Source organism: Notolabrus celidotus, chromosome 7, assembly GCF_009762535.1.
Source record: "Notolabrus celidotus isolate fNotCel1 chromosome 7, fNotCel1.pri, whole genome shotgun sequence".
In the NCBI taxonomy this organism is placed as follows: Eukaryota; Metazoa; Chordata; class Actinopteri; order Labriformes; family Labridae; genus Notolabrus; species Notolabrus celidotus.
The window spans coordinates 6,331,805-6,355,193 of NC_048278.1; the positions used below are offsets into that span (position 1 = coordinate 6,331,805).

Consider the following 23,389-nt stretch of genomic DNA (forward strand, 5'->3'; position numbering starts at 1 on the left):
AGCATGAAATGGAACTTATGTTCAGCAGTAAAAAAGGTTAAATGTGTGTAAATGAAACATCAAAGCAGGAATGTAAAAGAGAAGAGAAAAGAAAGCATTAAACACATGCTGGATCGGTTATTGTGCTTCAAATATACTGGACATAAAAAGCATTTGAACTTTAACAAACGTAAAGACAGCTGAAGTTACTCCACGTGCATCAACAGAGGAAAGGATGAAGCATTTTTTGTACAATGTTCTTTATTCAATTCTCACTACAGTTAAAGCTGCTCAATGAGCTTTACAAGCCTTTTCAGCACTCTCTCCTCCTACCGGAATGAAACACAACAATCTTCTTGGCAATGAAGAATTCACTACTCACTCGTTTATCTCATTACTGTGACCGTCTTAAGAACTATTGAAGTGCAGGCTGCTCCACAGACAGATCGGGTCTGCTGCAGTTACAAATCTGAGCCTTTATCAAAGCGCAGCAAAGGTTTAAGTGCTTCACTCAGTCTGAGAGCAGCTTGTTAGACGTCTGTCGTGTCAAGTCCTTCCATCAACACTCCGCAGCAGCAGCAGCTTTATTTTTTACCTGTGCAGGAAAACAAAGATGATCAATAACAGGATCATTTTCTATGTTTGTATTAGTGTTCATTTCCAAACAATCAAAAAAACATTCTGTCTGTCTGTCTGAGTGAGACATGAGGTGGCGTAGTGTAAAACACAAACGATGTGCTGAGGACTGGATTTGAATCAGTCCCGATCATATGGTCGCGAATCAGCAGCGCTCCTGCATGTGAGCGGGGGCGCCATTTTGGAGGAGATCCAGAGCTAATTTTCTGTAGACCACTTTAAAGAAGAATGAAGAAACATTTAATTCCTTCGAGGGACAGTGGGGGTCGGGAGTCTTTGGCATCTTTATTTTGGGGGTCATGGGCTGAAAAGTTTGGGAACCCCTGATCTAAAGTATAAATCAGGGCGATACACCGTTAACATGGCATCAAAACAAAGCTGCTTTCATGATGAGGTATCATAATGCTTGTATTGAACGACACAGATCTCTCTTGACTTTGAGAACATTGAAAGATGATGTGTATGAACAGTGACTCCTCCAGGATGCACCTAAACACTGGTGTGTTGTTTCTAAAAACATGTTGAACTATGTCTGCAGAGATTCTAAGTGTCCTCTGTGCTGTAGGGCTGCACACATGTGATCTATAACTCCTCATTCAGCCCCCCCTCTCCTCCCCTCACTCTTTTTCTTTCAACTTTCCTCATGAAAGAGAAAGCAGCCACAAGTTCCTTAAAGAGACACACGGACACACACAGAGATCAGCCAGAAATCAAACGCACACAAAACACGGAGGGAGCAATATCCTAAATAAAAACATCCATACAGCGGGCATCAGAAACACCACAATAGAACAACACGCCTGCAGAGACCAGAGGGGCTCCTCTGTGTGATGTGGCCCAGCAGCAGGCTCTCTCCCTGGGCTTTGAGTGTCTGAAGTGGTCTTCTCTGCTGGAGGGGTCGACCCTCCACAACTAATTGGTTAATCCCAACATGCATCCTTATCTTCTGAGTCATGAGAACTTCTCCTTTTAAAAACAATGTCCTGTTGGCCCTGGTGCAGGAGTTTGAGAGCGTGTGCGTGTTTGTGTTAAGTGTAACAGGAACTGTGTGGCTCAGAGCCCTCTGATCTTTCACTAACAGGAAAGAGGAAGTGATCTTTGAGGATGATGACTGGAGTGCTCAAACACTTGTTTCTGTATGTGGTGTGTAAAGACACTTTTACGTCTCCTCTGTTTGCTGTGGTTCAAACTGTGGGGTGTGTTTTCCTGTTTGGGTCAGCTGGTTTGGGCTGGTATCAAAGAAGTCAATAAAGTTACACTGTGGACCAAAAACAACAAGACAAGTCCACTTTAAGAGGCAGCTGGACTCTGGTGTGGGCTGCGTTTGGTGTGATAGAATACAAGGAGCGCTCAGTGACAAATGTGTGCTTTGATTAAGGGACTGTAAACAAAACGATATCAATCCAACCTCTGTATGTGGACGAATATAACTAGTTAGTCCACTGGAGCCTGTGGTTGAAACCCCATCCATGGTATGACGTACTTGTCTAAAGAAAGTGTACGACCCGTAGAGGATGCTGAACGGCTCGGCCACTTCCTTGAGAGACTGAGTGGAGAGCCAGCACAGGAGCTCGTCTATCAATCACTGCAGTCAGGGCCGACTTTACCACACTATTGTGATGTAACTTACCATGTTAGTAAGAAGTTTTTCTGCGCCTTACTTTGGTGTCAAAAAGCACTACTTTAGGACGAAACACATACGAGTTCCTCCGTCTGTTACAAACTGATAAGTTTGGCAAATAAACACCTACAGCCGTGATAGCTCACCACTGTCATTCTACAACACCACGCTAAGGTGGAGATGAAAACAAACTTTCTCGGCCTTAGATCCTCCGGTGGGGCATATTTGGTCGTTCCAAAGTCGAGGCTCAAATGCAAAGGGGATCAAACTTTCTCCGTCAGAGCCCCTCGACTTTGGAACGACCTCCCTGAGGAGATAAGGCTCGCAGAGTCAGTGACATCTTTTAAATCTCTCCTTAAACCCATTTTTACAGACTTGCTGAAATGTGACTCCATCCTTCTATCTGCTTTTACTTCTATGTCATTAGTTTTTGTTTATATCCAACTAATTAGTTGTTTCAAATTGTATTTAATTATTTATTGTTTTAACTTTTTAATTGATTATTTTAATGTTCCTAATTCATCCTTTTCACTTTTTCTAATTTTCTCGATGTGATGTCGTCCTTTTACTCTAAAAACCTCTTTATTGTTCTTTTAATGCTTTCATTCACTTATCCACTTTTATTTATTTGTTTATTTATTTATTTCTTAATTTTTGAAAAACCTCTTAAAGGGGACATATCACGCTTTTTTCTTCCATATATATTGGTCTAAGAGGTCCCCAAAACATGTCTTTAAAGTTTATGCTCAAAAAAACACTTTGAAATCAGATTTTGGTCTGCCTGAAAAGTCCTCTTCTTCATTCCTCATCAGAACAGTCTGTTTTCTCTCTGACCACGCCCCCTCAGGAAGTGGATGTGCCTCGGCTCTCCAGCACGTTGATCTAATGTTTACATGTTGGCTGAATATACACGGCTGCTCAGAGATCGCGTTACTTCAACCCTCTGAATCTGATCCTGACGAAGAGGCGCCTGTAGCAGGACCTTTCTGAACCATTGGTCATAGATTTAGTGTTTCTTGTTGTTTTATTTATCAGTATGTAGACGTGTGTCTTGGTACACAGCTACGAACATGTAGCTATGTGGCTATGCTAACTAGCGCTAGCACTTATCCATGATAAATAAAAATCATCCACTAGATCTTCAAATCTGCAGACGTGGGGAGTAAAACCAACCTCTGCCAGAAAGGCAGCAGGACCTTTTCTGAAGGATTGGTCACAGATTTAGTGTTTCTTGTTGTTTTATTTGTCAGTGTGTCGACGTGTGTCTTGGTACACAGCTACAGCTACAGCTACAGCTATGAACATGTAGCTATGTGGCTATGCCAATTAGCGCTAGCACTTATCCATGATAAATAAAAATCATCCACTAGATCTTCAAATCTGCAGACGTGGGGAGTAAAAGCGACCTCTACCAGAAAGGCAGCAGGACCTTTTCTGAAGGATTGGTCACAGATTTAGTGTTTCTTGTTGTTTTATTTGTCAGTATGTCGACGTGTGTCTTGGTACACAGCTACAGCTACGATATGTAGCTATGTGTTTGTGTTTATTAAGACAGCCTACAACTAGCATGCCTCCCTCCTAAGCTCCTTGTTAGCACACATTTGTGCAGGTAATGAAAAACAGGGAAGGGATTCAGCTCCGAGCTCTGACTCCGTGACAGACCGGATATTGTTGTTACGTAAAAAAAACACGGAAGTCTGAAACGGCTCGTTTCACACACATTTACAGAAAGGTGTAGAAATCAAAACAGGGGCAGAATGGATTTTTTTCATTCTCGGGGGGTTTGTAGACATGCCAGGGAAACATATTTCAGGTAGAGAACCATTAAAAAGTCAATTTTGCATATGTCACCTTTTAAATTAATTATTGGTCTATTGTCACACCACTTCATTCTGTTTAAGTAACGTGTATTCTTTTTAACCTCTTGAGTTGTATTCTGTTTTGCATTGTGAAAATTCCTCCTCCCTGTCTGTCAAAAGGTTTCTTTGTTATTCCAACCATGCTCTGTTTGTTACGGAGCCCCTGAAGTGACATGGGCAGTAATTAGATATGTCTTCGTGCGCACCAGAAACTATCCCTTGCTCACGAGAAAATTTCTTGAGATCACGAAATATTATTGCGTGCTCATGAGAAAGTTTCTCATTCGGACAAGAAACTTTCTCGTGAGCACGTAATAATTTCCCGTGAGCATGAAAAGGTATTACGTGCGCACAGGAAATAAAGTGCATATCCCATTGGGCAAAACACACTTCAGCGAGGCAGAATGTACGTTTTTGGTGCCGTTCTGAGACAATAAAGCGCTGACGATGTGCAACCAAAGCCATAATATCCTTATATTGAAGCCCAATGTTGAAATAAAGCTAAATAACTGCCGTACTGTCATTTTTAGATCGAAACTGGAAGACAGAGATGCACTGGTTGATCTCCAGTGCGCACTTGGTACCTTGTGCACATGGGAAACTTTATCGTGAGCACCGGAAAACATCTGGTGGGCATGGAAAACTTTCACATGAGCACGCAATAATATCTTGTGATCTCAAGAAATTTTCCGCGTGAGCACGGGTTATTTTCTGGTGCGCACGGACGGGAACATATTTTATGCCCATGTCACTTTAGGGGCTCCATAGTTTGTCAAAGCACTTTGTAAACATTTGTTTTTAAAGGTGATGTATACATAAATCATCATTATTATTCTGACGATTGATTAAATTCTTGGCCATAAATTCCAGGATTCCAGAACCATCAAGACTCTGACTATTATAAACAGTTTTTCATAGTCCAAGCTAACACTCTCATGCTCAGGTCCTGCTCTCACCTGGAAGCTTGAGCCACTTTGGCACCTTGCCCGGGTCGGACCTTGCTGGTTTAGCAGCCGGGGTTTGTGCAGACGGGTCCGGCTCGTTCTGTGTGGACCCGCAGGTGTCGGGTCTCGGCTCTGAGGGATGCGGCGGATCTTCTCGGCCTGCAGAGCTGGTGACGGGTGAAGGGGACCGGAGCATGCAGCTGGTGTTGGAGAAAGGATGTGAAGAAAAGGACCGAATGTTAAAACATGTGTCGGCAGGAGAAGGTGCTTTGAATTGTTTTTAGATGTTGTCTTGTTTTTGTATAAAGCAGCAGAGAGGAATTTAAACAAGAGAGCGAGATGTTTAACAGAGGAGGAGGGCTGACCCCGTTAAAGAGGCAGGAGGGCAACAGGTGGAGGTCACATTTAGGAAACAAGCTCTTATCTGTAGAGGGACTGGAAAGTGTGTGTGTGTGTGTGTGTGTGTGTGTGTGTGTGTGTGTGTGTGTGTGTGTGTGTGTGTGTGTGTGTGTGTGCGTGTGTGTGTGTGTTTGGAGGAAATGAGGGTGAACGGCGGCACCTGCTGTTTAGGCACAACCTCAAAGGGATTCCAATGATGATGGCTTTGTGACAGGAAAATAGGCTGGTTGCCGCAGGATACATGTGCATATACACACACCCAAACATTTACACGACCAGGCGCACTTTGAAAACACACACACGTGTTCGCATACCTCGCAATGGACTGGTTAGCTTGTACGGTTGAGACTGAGGACTGCAGCAGCTCCCTCTTTATGTAGAAGTCTGTGGGGACACACACAAAGTCACACAATGTCAAGTATTGTTTTGTATCATTACATTCCTCAGTAATACACCGGTGTTTTATTCAGAATCAGCATATCAAAGAAAGGAACAGAAGAGACAAAAACCTGTCCTGACGTCTGAGCCGAAGTACACCAGAGCTCCAGGAAACAAGTCGGCCTGCGTCAGAGAGAGGGAGAGAGACAAGGAGAGAGAAGTCAGAAGCCATTAGAAAAGTTGGCACACAATTTAATTTTGTACAAAATGGAAAAATCTAAACAAAACTGCCTCCTGTTACACGCAAACCAAGCGCTGCCACCACATCAAACTAGAGTGAAGTTGATTTTTGAGGATGATTCATAGCTCGGGGATCCGAGCCAGTAACCCTGGTTCTTTGAAGCAAACCACAAAATGAGCTCCAATCAAATGGTTAGTGAAAACACTTTCACCCCCGAAGCACAACACTCCTCCACAATGAACTGCTTAATGGTTATAATGGACCAGTGGCAGGCAGATATTACCAACCGTACAATTATAAGGTACAGACGCAGACAGACAGACAAGCAGGGGAGCAGGGAAAATGTCTGTGACTGTATTAGAAAGTCAACAAACAGAGAGGGTTTAATGGGAAACTTCATCTCCTGCCTGTGAGAGCCGTGTGAAGTGGTTTAAAGACTCTCAGCGAGTGGTCGTCATGTCCCAAACCTCCAACACAAACAAACCTCAACGTTAGAAAAACTAACCCCTCTCTTAGTTTACATTTACTCTAACATACGACAAGCTTAGCTCTTATGATAGCGGTTATTAACTACTGTTTAAAATAAATGTTTTATTTATTTGATATATGTAAACAAAAGAGCATCGAAGTCAAACATGTCCATGTTAGTCTAAAGAGGATTTATTTTAACACAGGAATAACTTCCTGCAATTTTTTGTGCATCCTCACTCAAAATTGTTGCAATGGGGGACGCTGGTGGCGTAGCCGTCTGAGTGCCCCACGTATAGTGGCTATAGTTCTCGTCGCGGAGGTCGCCAGATCGGCTCCCGGCCGGTCAACCGTCTACTGCATGTCTTCCCCCACTCTCTACTCCCACATTTCCTGTCTCTCTTCAGCTGTCCTGTCAATAAAGGCAAAAATGCCCCAAAATATACCTTTAGAAAAAAAAAAAAAAAAAATTGTTGCAAATGAAAGTATGGGACGTTTTTAGCACTTTCGTAGAAGTAGTAATGGTTGAATGTAGTAGAATTGATCAATCACATTTAAGCAGGCTTTGGTGTATAAAGCAAAAACAATCTGTGGAGAGCAACGCAAACCGCTGTGAATACATCCCGTCTCCCATCGGTGGTAATGTGGCGGTGATTTTTTTATCCCCAGTAATAAAATATCAGCATAGGGCTGGGCCATATAAAAAAAAAGATGTTATCACAATATTTTTTTTCAGATCAGTTGATATCAATAACTATCACGATAAATATGAAATCATTAATTAATTTAAATTTAAAGGCAGACTCCTGAGTGAAAGTTGACAGCTTGTTAGTCTGTATCTGGATTTAGTTTTCTGATAAGCTTCTCAAATCGCTTATTTTTGACGGTGCTAACAGGGATGGGTACCTTTCACATTTGAACCGATACGGTACTGATACCCGGTACCTGGGAATTCCACTCCCTCAAAGTCACAGGGATGCGTTCAACATGGTACCGTTTGATTTTACGTGAGTCGGTACTCGGTAGTACCGACAGAATTCGGTCGGTACCTATAAAAGTACCGAATTCGGTACCCATCCCTAGTTGACACAGTGTCAGACTAACGTCTCTGCTTTGAGCTGCTAGGATTTGAGTTTTCTTCTGTTTCGCTGTCGTTTATCTAAGCTGTGTTTACGTTCCGCTGCAAACGTCTTTAAGCCCTGCCTACCTCTAATCCTGTGACATGATTGGCTGTTCAATGCTGTCTTCTTCTTCTTCTGTCTAATGTTGGGTGGCAACCAGCGTTAAGACACATTAGCGCCCCCTTCCTTTCCAGTGGTTGGGGGTGTAATTACAGGTTAAAATAGATCACATTTTTATCGAACATTTGTTATATCACGATAATTATCGTTATCGTATCATCGCCCAGCCCTATATCAGCATGCAAGTGCAGCTAATAAACTGTTCTTGATTCACCTTGAGATGCACATCTGATGGACTCTGTTACAAAAGCCAATCAGTGGTTAGATTTCCTGACTACCCAGAATGCATCACAAATCTGATCCCCGTTCAACAAGCAACCATTTTAAAAGTTGTTTCTTGTCCTCTTAAAGACACACCTGACAAAGTTTGCATTTTTTGATGATGTTGTTATCTTGGCAAACTTGTAAGGGAATCATAAGAAAATAGGTCTCTTTTTGGAGCGCATACCACTGAAGTAAGCCAGAGTGATGCGTCTCTGTGTCTACTGTTGAACTGAAACATTGCAACTTTTATGTAAAGTGCAAAACGAAAGAGCAAGGATAAGGAAGATAGGCTTGACTTATAAAGCATGAAGAATAAGAGATGACTTCAGTGAATTAAGCCTTACACACTGTCCCCTCACACAGCCCCTCCTTCCCCGTGATGTTCCCTGAATTGGGACACCCTGCCTAATTGCTATTATCTCAGCCCTGTGAGCAGGAAACATTGTGTTACAGTGAAACAACAGCATTCCTGCTATCCCACTCCCTCTGGCACCAGAATGTCCACTCGGGATGAGACAGCACGACGGGACGGGACAGGACCTGTGTGTGTGTGTGTGTGTGTGTGTGTGTGTGTGTGTGTGTGTGTGTGTGTGTGTGTGTGTGTGTGTGTGTGTGTTTGTAAGGGACAGGAATGGACTGAGAGAGAGAGAGAGAGAGAGGGAGCGAGAGGGAGGGAGAGAGAGGCAGAACAGATCCTGATTGAAGACAGAGGGAGAGACGGGTGAGGGAGGGAACGCCTGGTATCAAAGGGCTTCTGGGTTGGGAAACATTCCTTTCCTGACATGACACAAAGTGATTAAACTGTGCATCTGTGTGTGTGTATGTGTGTGTGCGTGTGTGTGTGTGTGCATCTGAGAGTATGTGTGCAAAAGAGAGAGAACATATGATTGTGCCCTCATGCTATGTAACGTGACAAATATAGATTAAGGATTCCTTATATGTGTGTGTGCGCGCGTCAGAGATTGATGTATGCATCAGGTAACAAAGCCAGCCAGCGTGCGTGTGCGTGTGTGTGTGTGTGTGTGTGTGCTAATGTGTGTTTGCGTGTGAGTGACATGTTTCCAAGAGGACTCGAGATCTTTTTTTTCTGCAATTCTGGGCTTTAAGTCCCTGATGGATAGAGACGTGGGCGTTAGAGGATGGTGGAGTTGAGGGCAGGAAAGCAGGGGGGAAAGGGGGGCACAAGTGAAGGCTCAGGGAGAGAAAGGAGGATGAAGTGATGTGCTAGAAAAAAAGACAGGTAGAGAGAATAAAAATGTGGAGTTGGGGTGCAGGAGATGTGAACTGATGAGCAGGTAGGAAGAGTTCAGCAGGGGACAAAAAGATAAAAAAAAAAACAAAACACTGAATCCTGTTCATCATCACAACAGGTTCAAACAAGTCCGACCTCGCTTCACTTCTTGGGTCAAAGAGTCAAAAAAGAAACAATAAAGTCATTTCTATTCTGAAATTATGTTTCTACAAGAAAAGAACACAGAGTTCGCGTCTGGTAACAGGCTGATCTACTCTGTATCAGAAGAGAACTTTCCCTTTGTATTCATCCACTCTTAAAGGTTTAGTGTAAGAATAGCCTTGAACTCTGGAGGCATCAAGGCTGCCCGATGCTGTGTGTGCCTGCATATGTGTGTGTGTGTGTGTGTGTGTGTGTGTGTGTGTGTGTGTGTGTTTGGAGATCAAAGCAAGGCCTGTATTAACCCCATGTGCCAGTCTGGGAAAAATCAAGCCCAGCTGGGGTCAAGGACAGTGGAGAGGGGGAACAAGCGTGAGAGTGTGGAGGCGTGAGCAAGCAGAGAGGGGGAGAACGGGAATGTAGAGGGGCTTTGAAGAGAAGAGGGACCAGCCCTACATTTAACACTGAATGTGTGTAAGCGTGTGTGTGTGTGTGTGTGTGTGTGTGCGTGCGTGCGTGCGTGCGTGCGTGCGTGCGTGCGTGCGTGCGTGCGTGCGTGCGTGTGTGTGTGTGTGTGTTTGTGTCTGTGTGTGTGTGTTAAATGGATTGTATTTATGAAGCACTTTCTCTCATCTTCTGACCACTGAAAGAGCTTTTACATGACATATCACATTCACCCATTCACACCACATTCATTCACGGATTGCAGAGGCTGCTACAGAAAGCGAACATCAGTATTAACTAACTCCACTCACACACTGATGGCCCAGCCTGTGTGAAAAATGTCACTGTGATGTGTTTTTGTGTAACGTTGATGGCAGTGTGAGTCTCTTACCTGAAACAGTGTAGCCGAGGAGTCGTTCAGGATGGTTTTTGGTGGCGTGATGACTGAAAAAGTATTTAAAAAAAGGACGAAATTTCAAAGCAGGCACATCATCTTCACTTCAATTTATTGAAGGCTGGAATGACTTTTTATCTGAATTAATGTTGAATAAACAGCTTTTTTTTAAATTGACTGGGCTTTTGTGATTAAAATCTTGAACCTGCAAGATACTGGCTGTTAAATAAACTTAAGATTTGACAGAAAATACAACAAATGCTGCACCTGCAACAATAAAGGGATAGTTTTTTAAATGCAGTTGTATGATGTGTTATGCTTGTTCTTGCCAACAATAAGTGTATTACCAGCAGGAGATCGCAGGCAGCTCAGCTCCTTTGAGGAGAAACCAGCCAGAGAGAGAAATAGAAGCTAAGCTATCACACTCTGCAGACAGGGTCAGCTCTACCTCATCATTTAGCTCATTTAAAGACACTCCAACCCAAACACTGAGTCGGTTTGAGTGTAAACTCTATTTAGACATTTTCAGCATCTTACTTTTTGCATTATTCCTGGACGAATTCGGGCTTCAAAAGAACAAAAACAAAAATTCAACCCAACTAAATAACGAGTGATTCTGACAGCAACAATGACGTGCTGTTTACTGCAGACATTAGAGGACACCTTTATGAACAGGAGCACAGAGAGAAAGAGATGTCCGAGGTACGTTTTAGGCTCTCATTGTTATTTATTGCATGATGACACGACACACGGTCCTCCTGATATGTTTACCTTCTCAAAATACTATGTGTTAGTTGCTGAAGGGGAAGACTGAGCTGAAATAAAAACTTCTACAGACATGATGAATGTGTCTGCAGATAATGTTCAGCATTTGTTGCTTAAAATGATCTCAAATTGAGATTCAAAAATATGAAAATTCAGAACATATCACTGAGCGAAAGTTACGTTGAATCATAGAATTGATTGGCTGATCAGTGAGCAGCAGGAAGAAGGACATGTAGGCGTTGCATACTGGAATAATGCAAAAACGAATCTGCAGTGATCGATAGCTTAGCCTCCATTTCAGTTCTCTGGATGTTTTCTCAACTAAGGGTCCGAGCTGATCGCCATCCCCTGTCGGTCAAAAACTCTTGACAATTACCTCATTACACCCCACCTAAAAAACAGCCCTTTAATTATATCAAAAACTCCTGTTTAACAAAACTTTTTAATTTTGGCCATCATCATCTCTCTGTTATTATAACTTCATATCACTTTGTCAAATACCAAGATCTGGGAATGCATTTTTCAAGTACAAAAGTCAAGCATTCAAATCATCTGTCCAAACCATTAATAGGAAAGAGTTAGTTGAAGTAGGGAGATACGTTTTTAACTTGTATAGTTATCTAGCCGTACCCTGTACCCTTACATCCGCAGTAGACCCCTCAGATCATCAGATCAGGGTCTGCTTGCTGTGCCTCGTGTGAGGCTAAAAACTAAAGGTGACTGGGCCTTTGAGCTTGTGGCTCTGACTCTGTGGAACATTCTTTCGCCCCAAGTGCTGATTCCACCGAGACTTTTAAAAAGCACACTTGTTTTTTGGGGTTTTGAAAAATCTTTTATTACTTTTATATTTGTATATATTAGTTACCCATATTTATTTATTTATTTATTTATTATATTGCTTAATCTGTCATAGCCAAACCATAATCACAATTTAAACTTATGTCTGGGTTGCTGCAACGAGCGAGTGTCTTGTTGATATTGATTCTCTGTGAAGCACTTTGGGACTATGCTCTGTGAAAGGTGCTGCTATACTAAATATAGTTTACTTTACTTACTACCCAAAGTTCCTGAATTTCAGCAGTTAACTCAGAAAAGGCAGGAGCGATGCTGTTTGTCTACAAAACACTGACACTTTATCTTTCACCTGTTGAGTGTCAGTGCATATTTTACTCTTTCTTTTTAAAGTTATATTTTGGAGCTTTTACACCTTTATTTATAGAGGGGAGGACAGTGGGAGAGAGTGGGGGAATGACATGCAAGAATATATGGGTGAGCAACTTAACTGTCAGGCCAAATCTGCGCACTTACTCATGATTATTACAAAATACAAATCATGAAACAAATCATCCTCCACAGCTTTCTTGGTTACGTTAACATCTCAGGAACTTTTTGTGGGGAAAGAAGATATGGCCAAAACTACAAAAGTGACACAACTTTATGAACTGTTGAGATCTTTCACAAAGGAGTCCAGTGGGGATTTACCTGCTTGATGTTATTATAAACTATTGGGAAATGAAATGACACTTACACAGGTAGAAACTGAGCTGAGGATCCTCCAGGTGAGTCCTCACAAACTGCCTCACAGCACCAACTGCACGAAACAAACACAGCATGAACAGACTGATCAATCTGCTCCTCCACTCTTCACCGTGTGGAGAACAACTCATTCTTTAGACGGAAAGTCCCTCACATTTGTTGTTGTGCTGGCTGTTGTGTTGCTGTTGGGTCTGAGGTGGATTAAATCTCTGAGATTACAGACCTGTCTCATTCTTTCTGTCTCTCTGTCACTCTGCTGCGGCTGCTCTCATAAATGTGGTGAGGGAGCCGCAAGTAGCTTTTACATTTCAGCCATACCTGTGGCTAGCCAGCTGAAATGAACACTCTGAACACACACACACTGCACAAGCACACGCACACACCTGTCTCCAGGGGCCTGAAGAAGCCTTGTAGAACATGTCTGTCTGGAAACTGGACCCTCAGGACCACCTGGAGACACAGGGTTGGAGCGGTTTAATCAATGTCTGAGATTTCAAAGAGACACACAAACCTAAATATGGGACTGAGATAACTCATCATTTGGGCTCACTTTGGGATATCTCTCCATCTTCTCCTTCATCTGCGTCTCTCTCAGAGATTTAGTCATCAGTGGAGCCTCCTCCAGCGTCTTCCTGGAGGAACAAACAAAAAGAGAGACGATAGAAAAATGAGGAAAATGAGCAGAAAACGCTCCATCCTTCACAGCCACTCGCGTGTGGTCGTTTATGTTTGCGTGCGTGTCAGAGGCATGAGATGAATTGCTGTGGTCGTCTTAATTCCACCCTCGGTAATTGCAGTCATTGACAGGGCAGTAGCGTAGCCACGAGGCAGCCAGCTAAGTCGACGAGGATCAAAGGATGTACGCGATGAGGTCTGAATCTGACAGCGTTAGGTCGACGGCTGGAAGATAAATGTCTACACACACGACTTACTAATTGCTCCCTGTGAGCTGTATTTAGAAGCTTTCATAGTCTGTAGGTGTCTTATAAATGAGAACATGTTTACAAACACACACAGCGTCTCAGCAGCTGTGGTCTGCTGCGGCCACATCCAGAGAGCACGGAGTAAACTCATCCACATCTGTTTCGAAGAAGTGCTCATAAATAAACAAAAACTTCAAACTCATGATAAATAAAAAATAAAAGACTTCAAAACGCTGCAGTGATGCCCGACGCTCTCCCTGCCTGTGGCATCTCATCACCGCTCTGGTATTCAACAATTAAAGGTTATACATGGACAGAACACCGCAGGACCAAAAGCTTAACGGACTAATTATCTGTTCAAAACAGGAACACAGGATCCAGACGTGTTTCTGCAGCAACGAGGTGTTTGGACTAAATATCGCACACAGCGTCCTGACCCAAAGTCCCCCGAATGTTTCCACTCACTTCCTGTCTTACCTCTCACTCTTCAGCTGGGCGAAGCGCTTGCGTATGTCATCCACCGTCACCTCGAAGAACTCGTCCGGCAGATCCTGGTTGTCCTCAGAGCGGCAGGACATGGAGTCCGGGTGGTAGATGAGAGGCTCCCGCTCCACCGGCTGCAGGGAGACAGAAAATGCCATAATGTATATATATTTTTTGTGGGGGGGGGGGGGGGGGGGGGGGGGGGGTTGCCTTTTATAAACAGAACAGCTGAAGAGAGACAGGAAACATTGGGAGCAGAGAGTTGGGGAAGACATGCAATAAATGGTCGCGGCCGGGAATCGAGCCGGCGACCTCTGCAACGAGGGCTATAGCCCCTGTATGTGGGGCCCTTAGATCACTAGGCCACCAGCGCCTCAAATGCCAAAATATATAACTTAAAAATAAATAAATAAGTATTAAAATTTAATATGAGATTCATTACAATTTACTCTTTCACATCAACATACAACATCGTCTCTGATGTCCATCTTAAATCAGTTAAGGAATCATAGAAACACTTTTTGTGATCTTACATGGAGGATCATTAAGTTTGTGTACAATAAAATCAACTGTTTTCCTGTAAATCATCGGCTTAGAACAAACTGGAACATCTGATTTTGCACAGTTTAATGGTGCCACATCTTTAAAAAATAGGTTAAACTAAAACCAATTCCAAAAGATTCGAGCCAAAAAACTGATCTTTCTGCAACCCTAAAACCCATGGGAACTGTGGTCCAAACAAAGAGCAGGGAAGGTGTTTGTCTTCATCAGTTTAATGGAGAGGGTCTGATGTGAAAATGCTTTTCAACTCTGAAACATTATAGAAGATTTTACTTCGGGAGAGTCTCCTGAGAGGAAATCAAGCTCTCAACTGATTGGTTAGAGGTTGGTAATGTGTCCAAGGGTGATTCAAAGAGTGAACTACAACAACTTGTAAAGTAGAACAACGCTGGGTAACAAAAAAGTGGCAACCTCCGTCTAAAAATATGAGTACAATGAGGAAGTGCTACAAACTGCAGTTCAGAGGATCCGCTTGAGGCTGGCTGCGGAATTACCAGAGACCACATACACACCTATCCAAAAAAGCCGATCTTTACAGCAGAAATAAACATGTTTACAGTCTGGTACAAAAGACCAGTGTAGTCTGGAAAGCTCATTTCCTGATCGGCACACACTGTACGGGGGTGAAATTTTCATAACCCGGCAATTTCAAAGATATTGAGATTACGCGTCTTCCAATGAGAGGAACAGCTGACTTGATTGACAGGCGGGAACACTGTAGCTTTTGTAGGCTCAAAGCCCGCCTCTTTACGTCACAATCGCTCGACAGCAGCAATATGGCTGCCGCCGACTGGCCTCAAAACAGTGCTTCAGAAACAGATGGGTGACGTCACGGATACTACGTCCATTATTTATACAGTCTATGGTATGGTAACAAGTAACCTGAGAGGTCTCACAGAGATCCAAAAAGAGTCCTCCTTGTTTAGTCAGAGCAACCGTTAACTTGCATCTTCACAGAACATCCGAGCAAACCTCTCCTGAGTCGTGGCGGCCACTTGGGTTTTTCCCCAAGAGGACTTATAAGGCAAAAGAAAGCGACCACACAGACATTAATTAGGCCATAAAGAGACCAGAAATGTCTCGATGAAAAACAAGCATGGTTACCTCTAAGAACTGCTCCCCCTGATCCATGTCCTCATCTGGATGGCTTAAGTTGCTCGAACTCTGAGAAAGAACAGAAAGTTCTACCAGTTAATCCAATTTTAGAGTTAAAATATGTTTTTTTCGAGGTAATGGCTAAAATGCACACAAAGGGAAAACAACATAATAACTAAAAGATTAACTGAGGGTTCGGTGATGATGGAGTCAGTCTCATCTGAACACTAAGACACTCAGTTTCTCTCCAAATTCCAAAACATGTTTATTAGTGTGACATAAATGCACCAATCACTTATTTAAACTCAAATTTGTACTTTGATGAATGATGACCAAAACCTCAACATATGTTCATTTATATCATGGTTGGAAGGTGTTAATGATCTTAAATGTGATATATTAGGACTGTCTGCTCTTCTTGTAACAACATGGCTCACCTTGGCACCTGAGCCTTGGCTGGGTTTGGCTTTCTTTGCTTTGGGTGACTCTACAGCAGCAGCCAGAGATGAAAATGATGATGATGAAGATAAAGAGCGCCCCCCTGCCCCTCCTCCTGGACCCCCGAGGCGCTGACCGCCACCAGAGAAGGGAATGAAAGGATCCGAGGGAGCGATAAAGGCGGAGGAAGAAGAAGAAGAAGCGGAAGCAGACGGGTGAGAGTCCAGTCCTGATGGCCCTGCTTTCTCGCCGTCCTCCTGTGACACTTCTCTGTCAGCAGCAGGAACCTTTGGCCGCACTGCATTCTGGGAGTTTTTAACAACTTCCTGTTGAACAGGGAGTGTGCTTGTTGCAGCGGCAGGAGTTGGCACAGGTTGAGTTTCCATTGGTCTGTCTGGGATTGAAGCCTTCGTTGGCACCTTAGCTGTTGATGTCTCTGGATGTGTCGGAGCAGCATCAGGGCTTGGTGTGGTTTTCTTTGCAGCGGGTTTGATTGGCATTGCAGTTGCTTTAGTGGCATCCATGCCATCTTCATCTCCTTCCAGTTTGTTCTTTTTGAATAAAAACCTGGAACAGAAGTGAAAACAACAAAGCATGATGTTTACACCTTTTAGTCAACAGACAATACGACACTTTTATTAAAGAAGCAGTCTACCTGATGATGGCGTTTCCTCCTGTGAGACCCAGAGACTTCAGAGAGGCCTTCTTCAATGCTTCTTCCCCACTCACCTACAGCAACACACACACACACACACACACACACACACACACACACACACACACACACACACACACACACACACACACACACACACACACACACACACACACACACACACACACACACACACACACACACACACACAGCTTTGTCACCATTAAACTCACTTTCATCTCTTTAAAGTGAAGAGTTAAATTAGCTGTGCATACCTCATCTCTCATGTAAACACACGTGGGGGTGGATCCTGACTCCGAAAGCTCGGACACTCTGGAATCAGGCGGTGACAAGAAGAAAAACAGAGATCCAAATTACAGGGGAATTATTTTTATTGGCTTTAACAGTGACAAAACACAACCCAGAAGTGACTTTCCCTTGTTCAGCTGTGATTTTACAAGGAAACCTCATCCGATGCCATGTCATGCTGCCTGCATGTGTAAACCATGTGTGCACAATCCCATGTAGATACTAATTGAACCATAAATGTTTTACTATTGTTCTCCTCGGCCTGAAATCAAAGCTTTCCCTGTGGTAGAAGAGCTAATATTCACTCAGTGGAAGCGTAACTGCTCTGGAAAAGAATCAGGATAAAGAGAGTGATGTCATCTAATAGAGATGAGATGAACACACAAGCACCTGGGACCTCACAGCTGGAACTACTGAGTCTGTGTGTGTGTGTGTGTGTGTGTGTGTGTGTGTGTGTGTGCGTGCGTGCGTGCGTGCGTGCGTGCGTGCGTGCGTGCGTGCGTGCGTGCGTGCGTGCGTGCGTGCGTGCGTGCGTGCGTGCGTGCATCTGGAGAAGGGGTGAGAGTGAGCAGAATAAAACCTCAGAAGAAGGCATGTCATCTAAGCCAAAGTTTCCCTGCGTACACGATAATTACTTTGTGGTCTTGTGGAAACTCAAAGAAAACATAAAAACAACAATAAACATTTGTTGTCTATACTCTTGAGTACCAACTCTACATCCTTACTGGGGCTGTGATATTAACTTAAAGGGGAAAGACACCAGAAAAGTAGACTTTCCTGACCTTGGTTAATTTCAACTTTGTTGCCAAAAACCTTAATTCCCAAAGAGTAAGGACGCAGCGTTAAATGTTAATTAAAACAGAATTTGTAAATCATTTAAACCCTATGTTTAATTGAAAATAGTCCAAAGACAATATATGAAATGCTGAAACTTAAAAGTGATACTTTGTAGAAGTGGTGGGGTTGATTTTTCCAGTCAGAGTAAGTCAGGACTTTTATTACCAGTCAGCATGAACTCCCCCATTTCCTCAAATATTGCAGACTCTTCTATTAATCAGCCATCAGATCTAGCCTGAGGAATGTGTTTCACTTTCCAAACATCTCATTAAATTGCTTATAAATTTAGTCTTTGTGTGGACAGGTTCACAGATATACTAGTAACTAATAAATACCTGATTTGGGGAAAATGGGAGAGTAGGTCCCACAGAGTCTGTCCACACGAGAAGGAGTCCTGGAGCCGGGAGCCGTCCTCCATCTGAAGAGCAATCCGCACCTGAGAGACATGAAAACCAAGGTCATTTAAAAACCAACAACACACCTCAAACATTAAGCATCATGTCATAAATGGAATAGAAAAAACAACAGGCTGTTCGCACTTCAAACTTTCATCATTTCGTTTGGTTTTCCTGCAAATTTAGAGGCTTGTTTGGCGTCTCATGCTGCAGCTTTTGCATGTGTTAAGACTACAGCTTGTGACAAATAGGTGACAGGTGTGACCAAGGATCTTAAGTGAACCTGATCAACAATATTGCGGTATAATCTCTCTTGGAGTCCGTTTGAACGTTCTTGGCTCCCGAGTTGTCCCGAGTCTTTGCAAGAAGAAAATTCTTTGATAATCAGGCTTGATTAAACGGCACATGTGGGCCTACCTCAAAGTGGAAATGAGTAACATCAGGCATCAGTGTGAGTTTGTGTTGTTCTTTCTATCTGACTCATTCTACCAGTTGTTTATGTTTACTCTGCAAACATGTTGTCCAGCACAGAAAGCACGCTGCCTGCCTGCACGCCGGGAGAGATGAAAGGAGCTGTTGGCTGTCATCGAACAAACACTCACTCACTCACACACAGACACAGACACACACACACACACACACACACACACACACACACACACACACACACACACACACACACACACACACACACACACAGGCTGAGGGGGAGCCTGAGTGTGTCAGTGCCTGCGTGTGGCAAAAGAATAAGTGTGTGTGTGTTTGGGTGCGTTAAATCTACGAGGTATCAACAGGCAACCATCCATCAAATGAAGAAGAAGAACAGATGAAACACAGACGTGACTTTACGGCTCAGATTATGATGCCATGATGTCATCGGAAACTACAGCTCAGATACAACAAAGAGTCTTTTTTGGAAACGATTCAGATCAGAGCTAACGCAGGAACACAGACGGAGAATTTATTCATTTCCAGGTCCTGACAATAAAAGCCACATACACTCATAACGCAGAGTAGTGTTATTAATCGATAGTCTGGGAATTTTATCTCTCTTCATGGAATATAATACTGATAGTCTGGCACACGTAGCACCATACTGTCTGCTGAGTTACCAAAGCAGAGGCATTTCCTTTCTTTCTTGCAGATATTTCCTTTTGCCTTTTGCAGTTCGAGGGTTGTCTGACGCTGCAAACCTGGCACGTTTGTCCATGTCGCTCAAAAGCTCTGCGTTTTGTTGGACAGGGTTACACTGCACCTGTCCATACTCAACCATCTAAGACTATTTCAAGTCTAAGGTTTTAGGGAGTCAACTGTATAGCAACACCAACTCCTAATAGCCCAGTATGATGTTTTTAAAGGTGACTATTTCATTGAAAACCTGCAGAAATCAGTGTAGAAGTGAATAGCAGAGAAGCAGAGAACAAGGGGTCGCAGACGGGTCTCTACCGTTCACCTTTGGGAGATTTTATCTTACCTATGTTTTTACCATTATAAGATAGGATAGCTGAAGAGAGACAGGGCACGTGGGGGGTAGAGAGTGGGGGAAGATATGAAGCAAATGGTTGTAGCTGGGAGTCAAACCAGTGACCACTTCAATAAGGACCACAGCCTTAAACTGCCGGGTCAATGGCGCCCCTTTAGCTGACAGTTTAAACAGCACTTTCCATCAAAATACTAAATGAGTGATGATCCTTTTCAATAGATTTACATTCCTCTCGTACCCTTCAGAACGTTGAAGAATCAATAACAGGGAGCACTAAAGCTTTACAGCTGCCTATTGATGGAACACCTTACACTGACATCTGACACTTTCTTAACTCCCTGGTTTACAATCCAGGACACATCACAGTTCTCTAATACGATCTTTTGACTCGATTTTGATCTGATGATCTGATTGGATGGTTAACCTGTCAACTCTCCTGCTTCTCTACCGGAGTATAGTCTGCCTGTACCTCACTGAGAACGAGCAGGGTTGCTGTGAAAGCATTATTGATACATTTTGTATTCATTATGCTCACTGTAGGAGATCAACTTCAGTGTTTTTAACGTGTTACAAATTTCAGTTTGGTATAAAAACATCTGAAAAAAACTGAACTTATTTGATGACCTCACATATCTCTGTTTTACCAAGTCAGACCTCAGTTTAAATATAAATCTACTACACCAGTGCAGCGATACCAACACACAAGAGCAGCACACAGGTAGTATATCCTTGGGTATTGGCTGACATATTTCCTTTCCTGGATCTCTTACCTGGCTCTCAGCCGCGGCCTGTTTCCTCGTGCTCGTCACTATTTCTAGTTTAGCGTTGTTTGGCAGGTTAGCGAACCTCCATGGCAGCGAGAGGTCAACAGTAGTTCTCTGAAACCTGTGAAGAGTGATGACAAGAAGAGGAGAGGAAACATAAGCATGATGGGAGAGTTACATCTGTTACCTGTACTAAAAACAAAGCCTTATCCTGTGTTAATATATGAGATAAAAGGGGAATAATATGACCCTGATATGATGCTATAAGCAATGTATAGATTTGGATTTTGATTCATTCAAGGGAAACTTTGTGAATGAAGTCCTGGGTCTTTGTCTTTCCTGTGCACAATAAAAGTATCTGAATTGTTGCTTTCTGTCATTGTTAGTTACATATCATGTTGCAAATATTTATTAAAGCTTTCATCATGACTCATATTGACTTTATTCACTTCCCACTAGCCACTACAGATTGTAATCACTGTTTAGCTTAAGTAGATAATGTCAGTAGCCCTGCTATTGAATTGAATCAGTGCTTTTAACATCAACTTCAAACACTACAAAGAAACTGATTAATTAAATAAGTGGATATTTAAGTTTAAGTGAGTTCTGCTGATACATAACCATCACCGAGCACCACAGCAGCCAGCTGATACTCACTTTAAACCGTGATCGTCCGGGTTAAATCCATGTTTCTTGCAGACATCTTCCAGCACCTGAAAATGAGAATCAAACGATGTGTTTAACAGATGAAGTGTTCTCACCTGTTTGATAAAAACATTGAGTTTCACCGGCTCGGAGGCTCGGACTCAGAAACTGATCTGTCACTGGCTAGCTACTGTTAGCCAACAAGCTAACCCAGAGGAAGCTAGTTTTCTCCCGTTTGGATTCAAAATAACACAAAATACCAAACCTTTCAAGTGAGAGACACGACATGAAGTTAAAATGATTATTACCTGTAATAAAGGTGTGTTAGCTGACACTTTAACTGTCTGTCTTCTCCCATTTGGAGTGAGAACCGTTACAGCTGTGCCAGTGGCTGCCATTGTTTATCGTGACGTCACGGTGTTTGTTTGAATAAACTTTATTAACTCGTCAGAAATCAAACAAGATTTAAAGGGACAACTCACCCAAAATAAAACAAGAAGAAACTCCTAACGGAGGACAGTCTCACTCTGCATCTTTTGGTTCGTAACATTTTATTTTTCAAATAGTCAATAAAACTGAAAAAACAAACTACGATGCAGAAATGTAATTTCGTGCTCACTGTGTGAATTTACAGAATGAATTGATATTTATTCACTTATTTTCTTCACTGCACATTAGATTATAATGTCTGCTGTAAAAAAAAAACACATCCATGCTTCTATGCTTCTATCAAAAGGGCATCATATCATACTGAGTCTCATAAGAATAGAAGTGATGTGATACCAAGCGGCAACTTCCGGTCTACAAATATAAGTCCAATTCGTAAGTGCTACAAACTGCAGTTCATCGAGTGTCTACTTGAGGCTGGCTCCAGAAGTACCGGAAACCACATACACACCAATTTAAAAAAAGCCGATCTTTACAGCAGAAATAAACATGTTTACAGCCTGGTACAAAAGACGAGTGTAGTCTGGATAGCTCATTTCTCGATCGGCACACACTGTAGGGGTGGTGATTATTTTTTCTGACGCGGCAATTTCGAAGATTTTAAGATTACGGGTCTTCCAATGAGAGGCACAGCTGACTTGATTGACAGGCGGGAACACTGTAGCTGTTGGCTAGGAGGCTCAAAGCCCGCCTCTTTACGTCACAATCGCTCGACAGCAGCAATATGGCTGCTGCCGACGATTGGCCTCAAAACAGCGCTTCAGAAACAGATGGGTGACATCACGGATACTACGTCCATATTTTATACAGTCTATGTGTGATACATATGCTTTGGCTCTCTGACTTGCCTGATGTCATCTGTTAAAACTGTTAAACCATCAGAAAATCAAACAAGGGGACCATTTTCTTCTGGTTCTCCTGGCACACTTTGTTACAGTTTAAATGTTTATGTTCAGTTTGATAGGGGAAAAAAGACATTCAGTCACCTATTCATATTTTTTCTCATTCATCTATTTCTGTGTAATCCTTGACTTATAAATCTACAATGTCTACATTTAATTTAAAATTTAAATGAACTACAGGATGTTGAAACTGCTCTCTTTGGGCTTTCACACTTTTTAAGTTAAAAAAACACACTGTGGGGCTTATAGTACAAACACCAAACAAAAGTACAACACAAAAACCATCAAGTGACAACAGGAATACCTAGAATATGACCAGGTTTCCTGTCTAGACTACATTGCCTACCATGTGGCTAAACAAGCCTTCCCACATTAACAGCAGGAACCCTCACAAGGGAAAAAGATCGATCCTGTCTGTAAACTGCAACAACACATCCAATCTGTGCCCCATATGTATGAGGTCCTAAATGTATACACCATATGGAGTTGGACAGACAACCCACTCAGACACAAAGAGACTTTCTTTTTCAGAAAAAAAGGAATCAAATTGGATCAAAGCAAGAATCAGACTGAACAGACCACACGGCATGAGCTGCCAACAGATGGAGAGGTGTCAGGCCTGAGCTTCACGGGACAAACGAGTGACTGACCAGCCCTGCCAAGCTTAGAGTCAGAGTCCACCTGAAAACAAGAAAGAGAGAGAGGTGAATGCAGTTCTCAGTTCAGGGGGAAATTGCCACCGTCTGAATAAACAAACAAACAATCAGTTTCCTTCCTCACTCAGCAGGCCAGAAACTTCAAAACCGCCCGGCTGGAGAGCCAGCACACATAACCATCTGTACTGAAAATCTGTTGGATTTAACACAACAGGTTTTACAAAAACAAAAACAAAA

At 42.8% G+C, this 23,389-nt stretch overlaps 1 protein-coding gene across 1 annotated transcript; it reads right to left on the minus strand.

The window, feature by feature from the left end:
• Positions 1-220: 220 nt before the first annotated feature.
• aspscr1 (ASPSCR1 tether for SLC2A4, UBX domain containing) lies at positions 221-21,589 on the minus strand. The gene is made up of 17 exons (XM_034688614.1): positions 21,456-21,589; positions 21,160-21,215; positions 20,509-20,623; positions 18,196-18,296; positions 16,990-17,047; positions 16,715-16,788; positions 16,059-16,626; positions 15,631-15,690; positions 13,960-14,099; positions 13,110-13,191; positions 12,943-13,009; positions 12,552-12,614; positions 10,256-10,308; positions 5,948-5,999; positions 5,753-5,822; positions 5,052-5,239; positions 221-574 (listed from the first exon to the last, which is right to left on the minus strand). The coding sequence occupies exons 1-17, from the start codon at positions 21,543-21,545 to the stop codon at positions 564-566; spliced, it is 1,848 nt and encodes a 615-aa protein (XP_034544505.1). The 5' UTR covers positions 21,546-21,589; the 3' UTR covers positions 221-563.
• Positions 21,590-23,389: the final 1,800 nt, after the last annotated feature.

Bases quoted from the DNA above. Each gene is read 5' to 3' on its own strand.
- aspscr1 (XM_034688614.1), bottom strand. From the start codon at position 21,545: ATGGCAGCCACTGGCACAGCTGTAACGGTTCTCACTCCAAATGGGAGA. The intron at 21,216-21,455 runs GTAATAATCATT...TCTCATTTTCAG, and splicing joins CTAACACACCTTTATTACAG to GTGCTGGAAGATGTCTGCAA. The intron at 10,309-12,551 runs GTAAGTGTCATT...ATACTTTTTCAG, and splicing joins TCAGCTCAGTTTCTACCTGT to TCATCACGCCACCAAAAACC.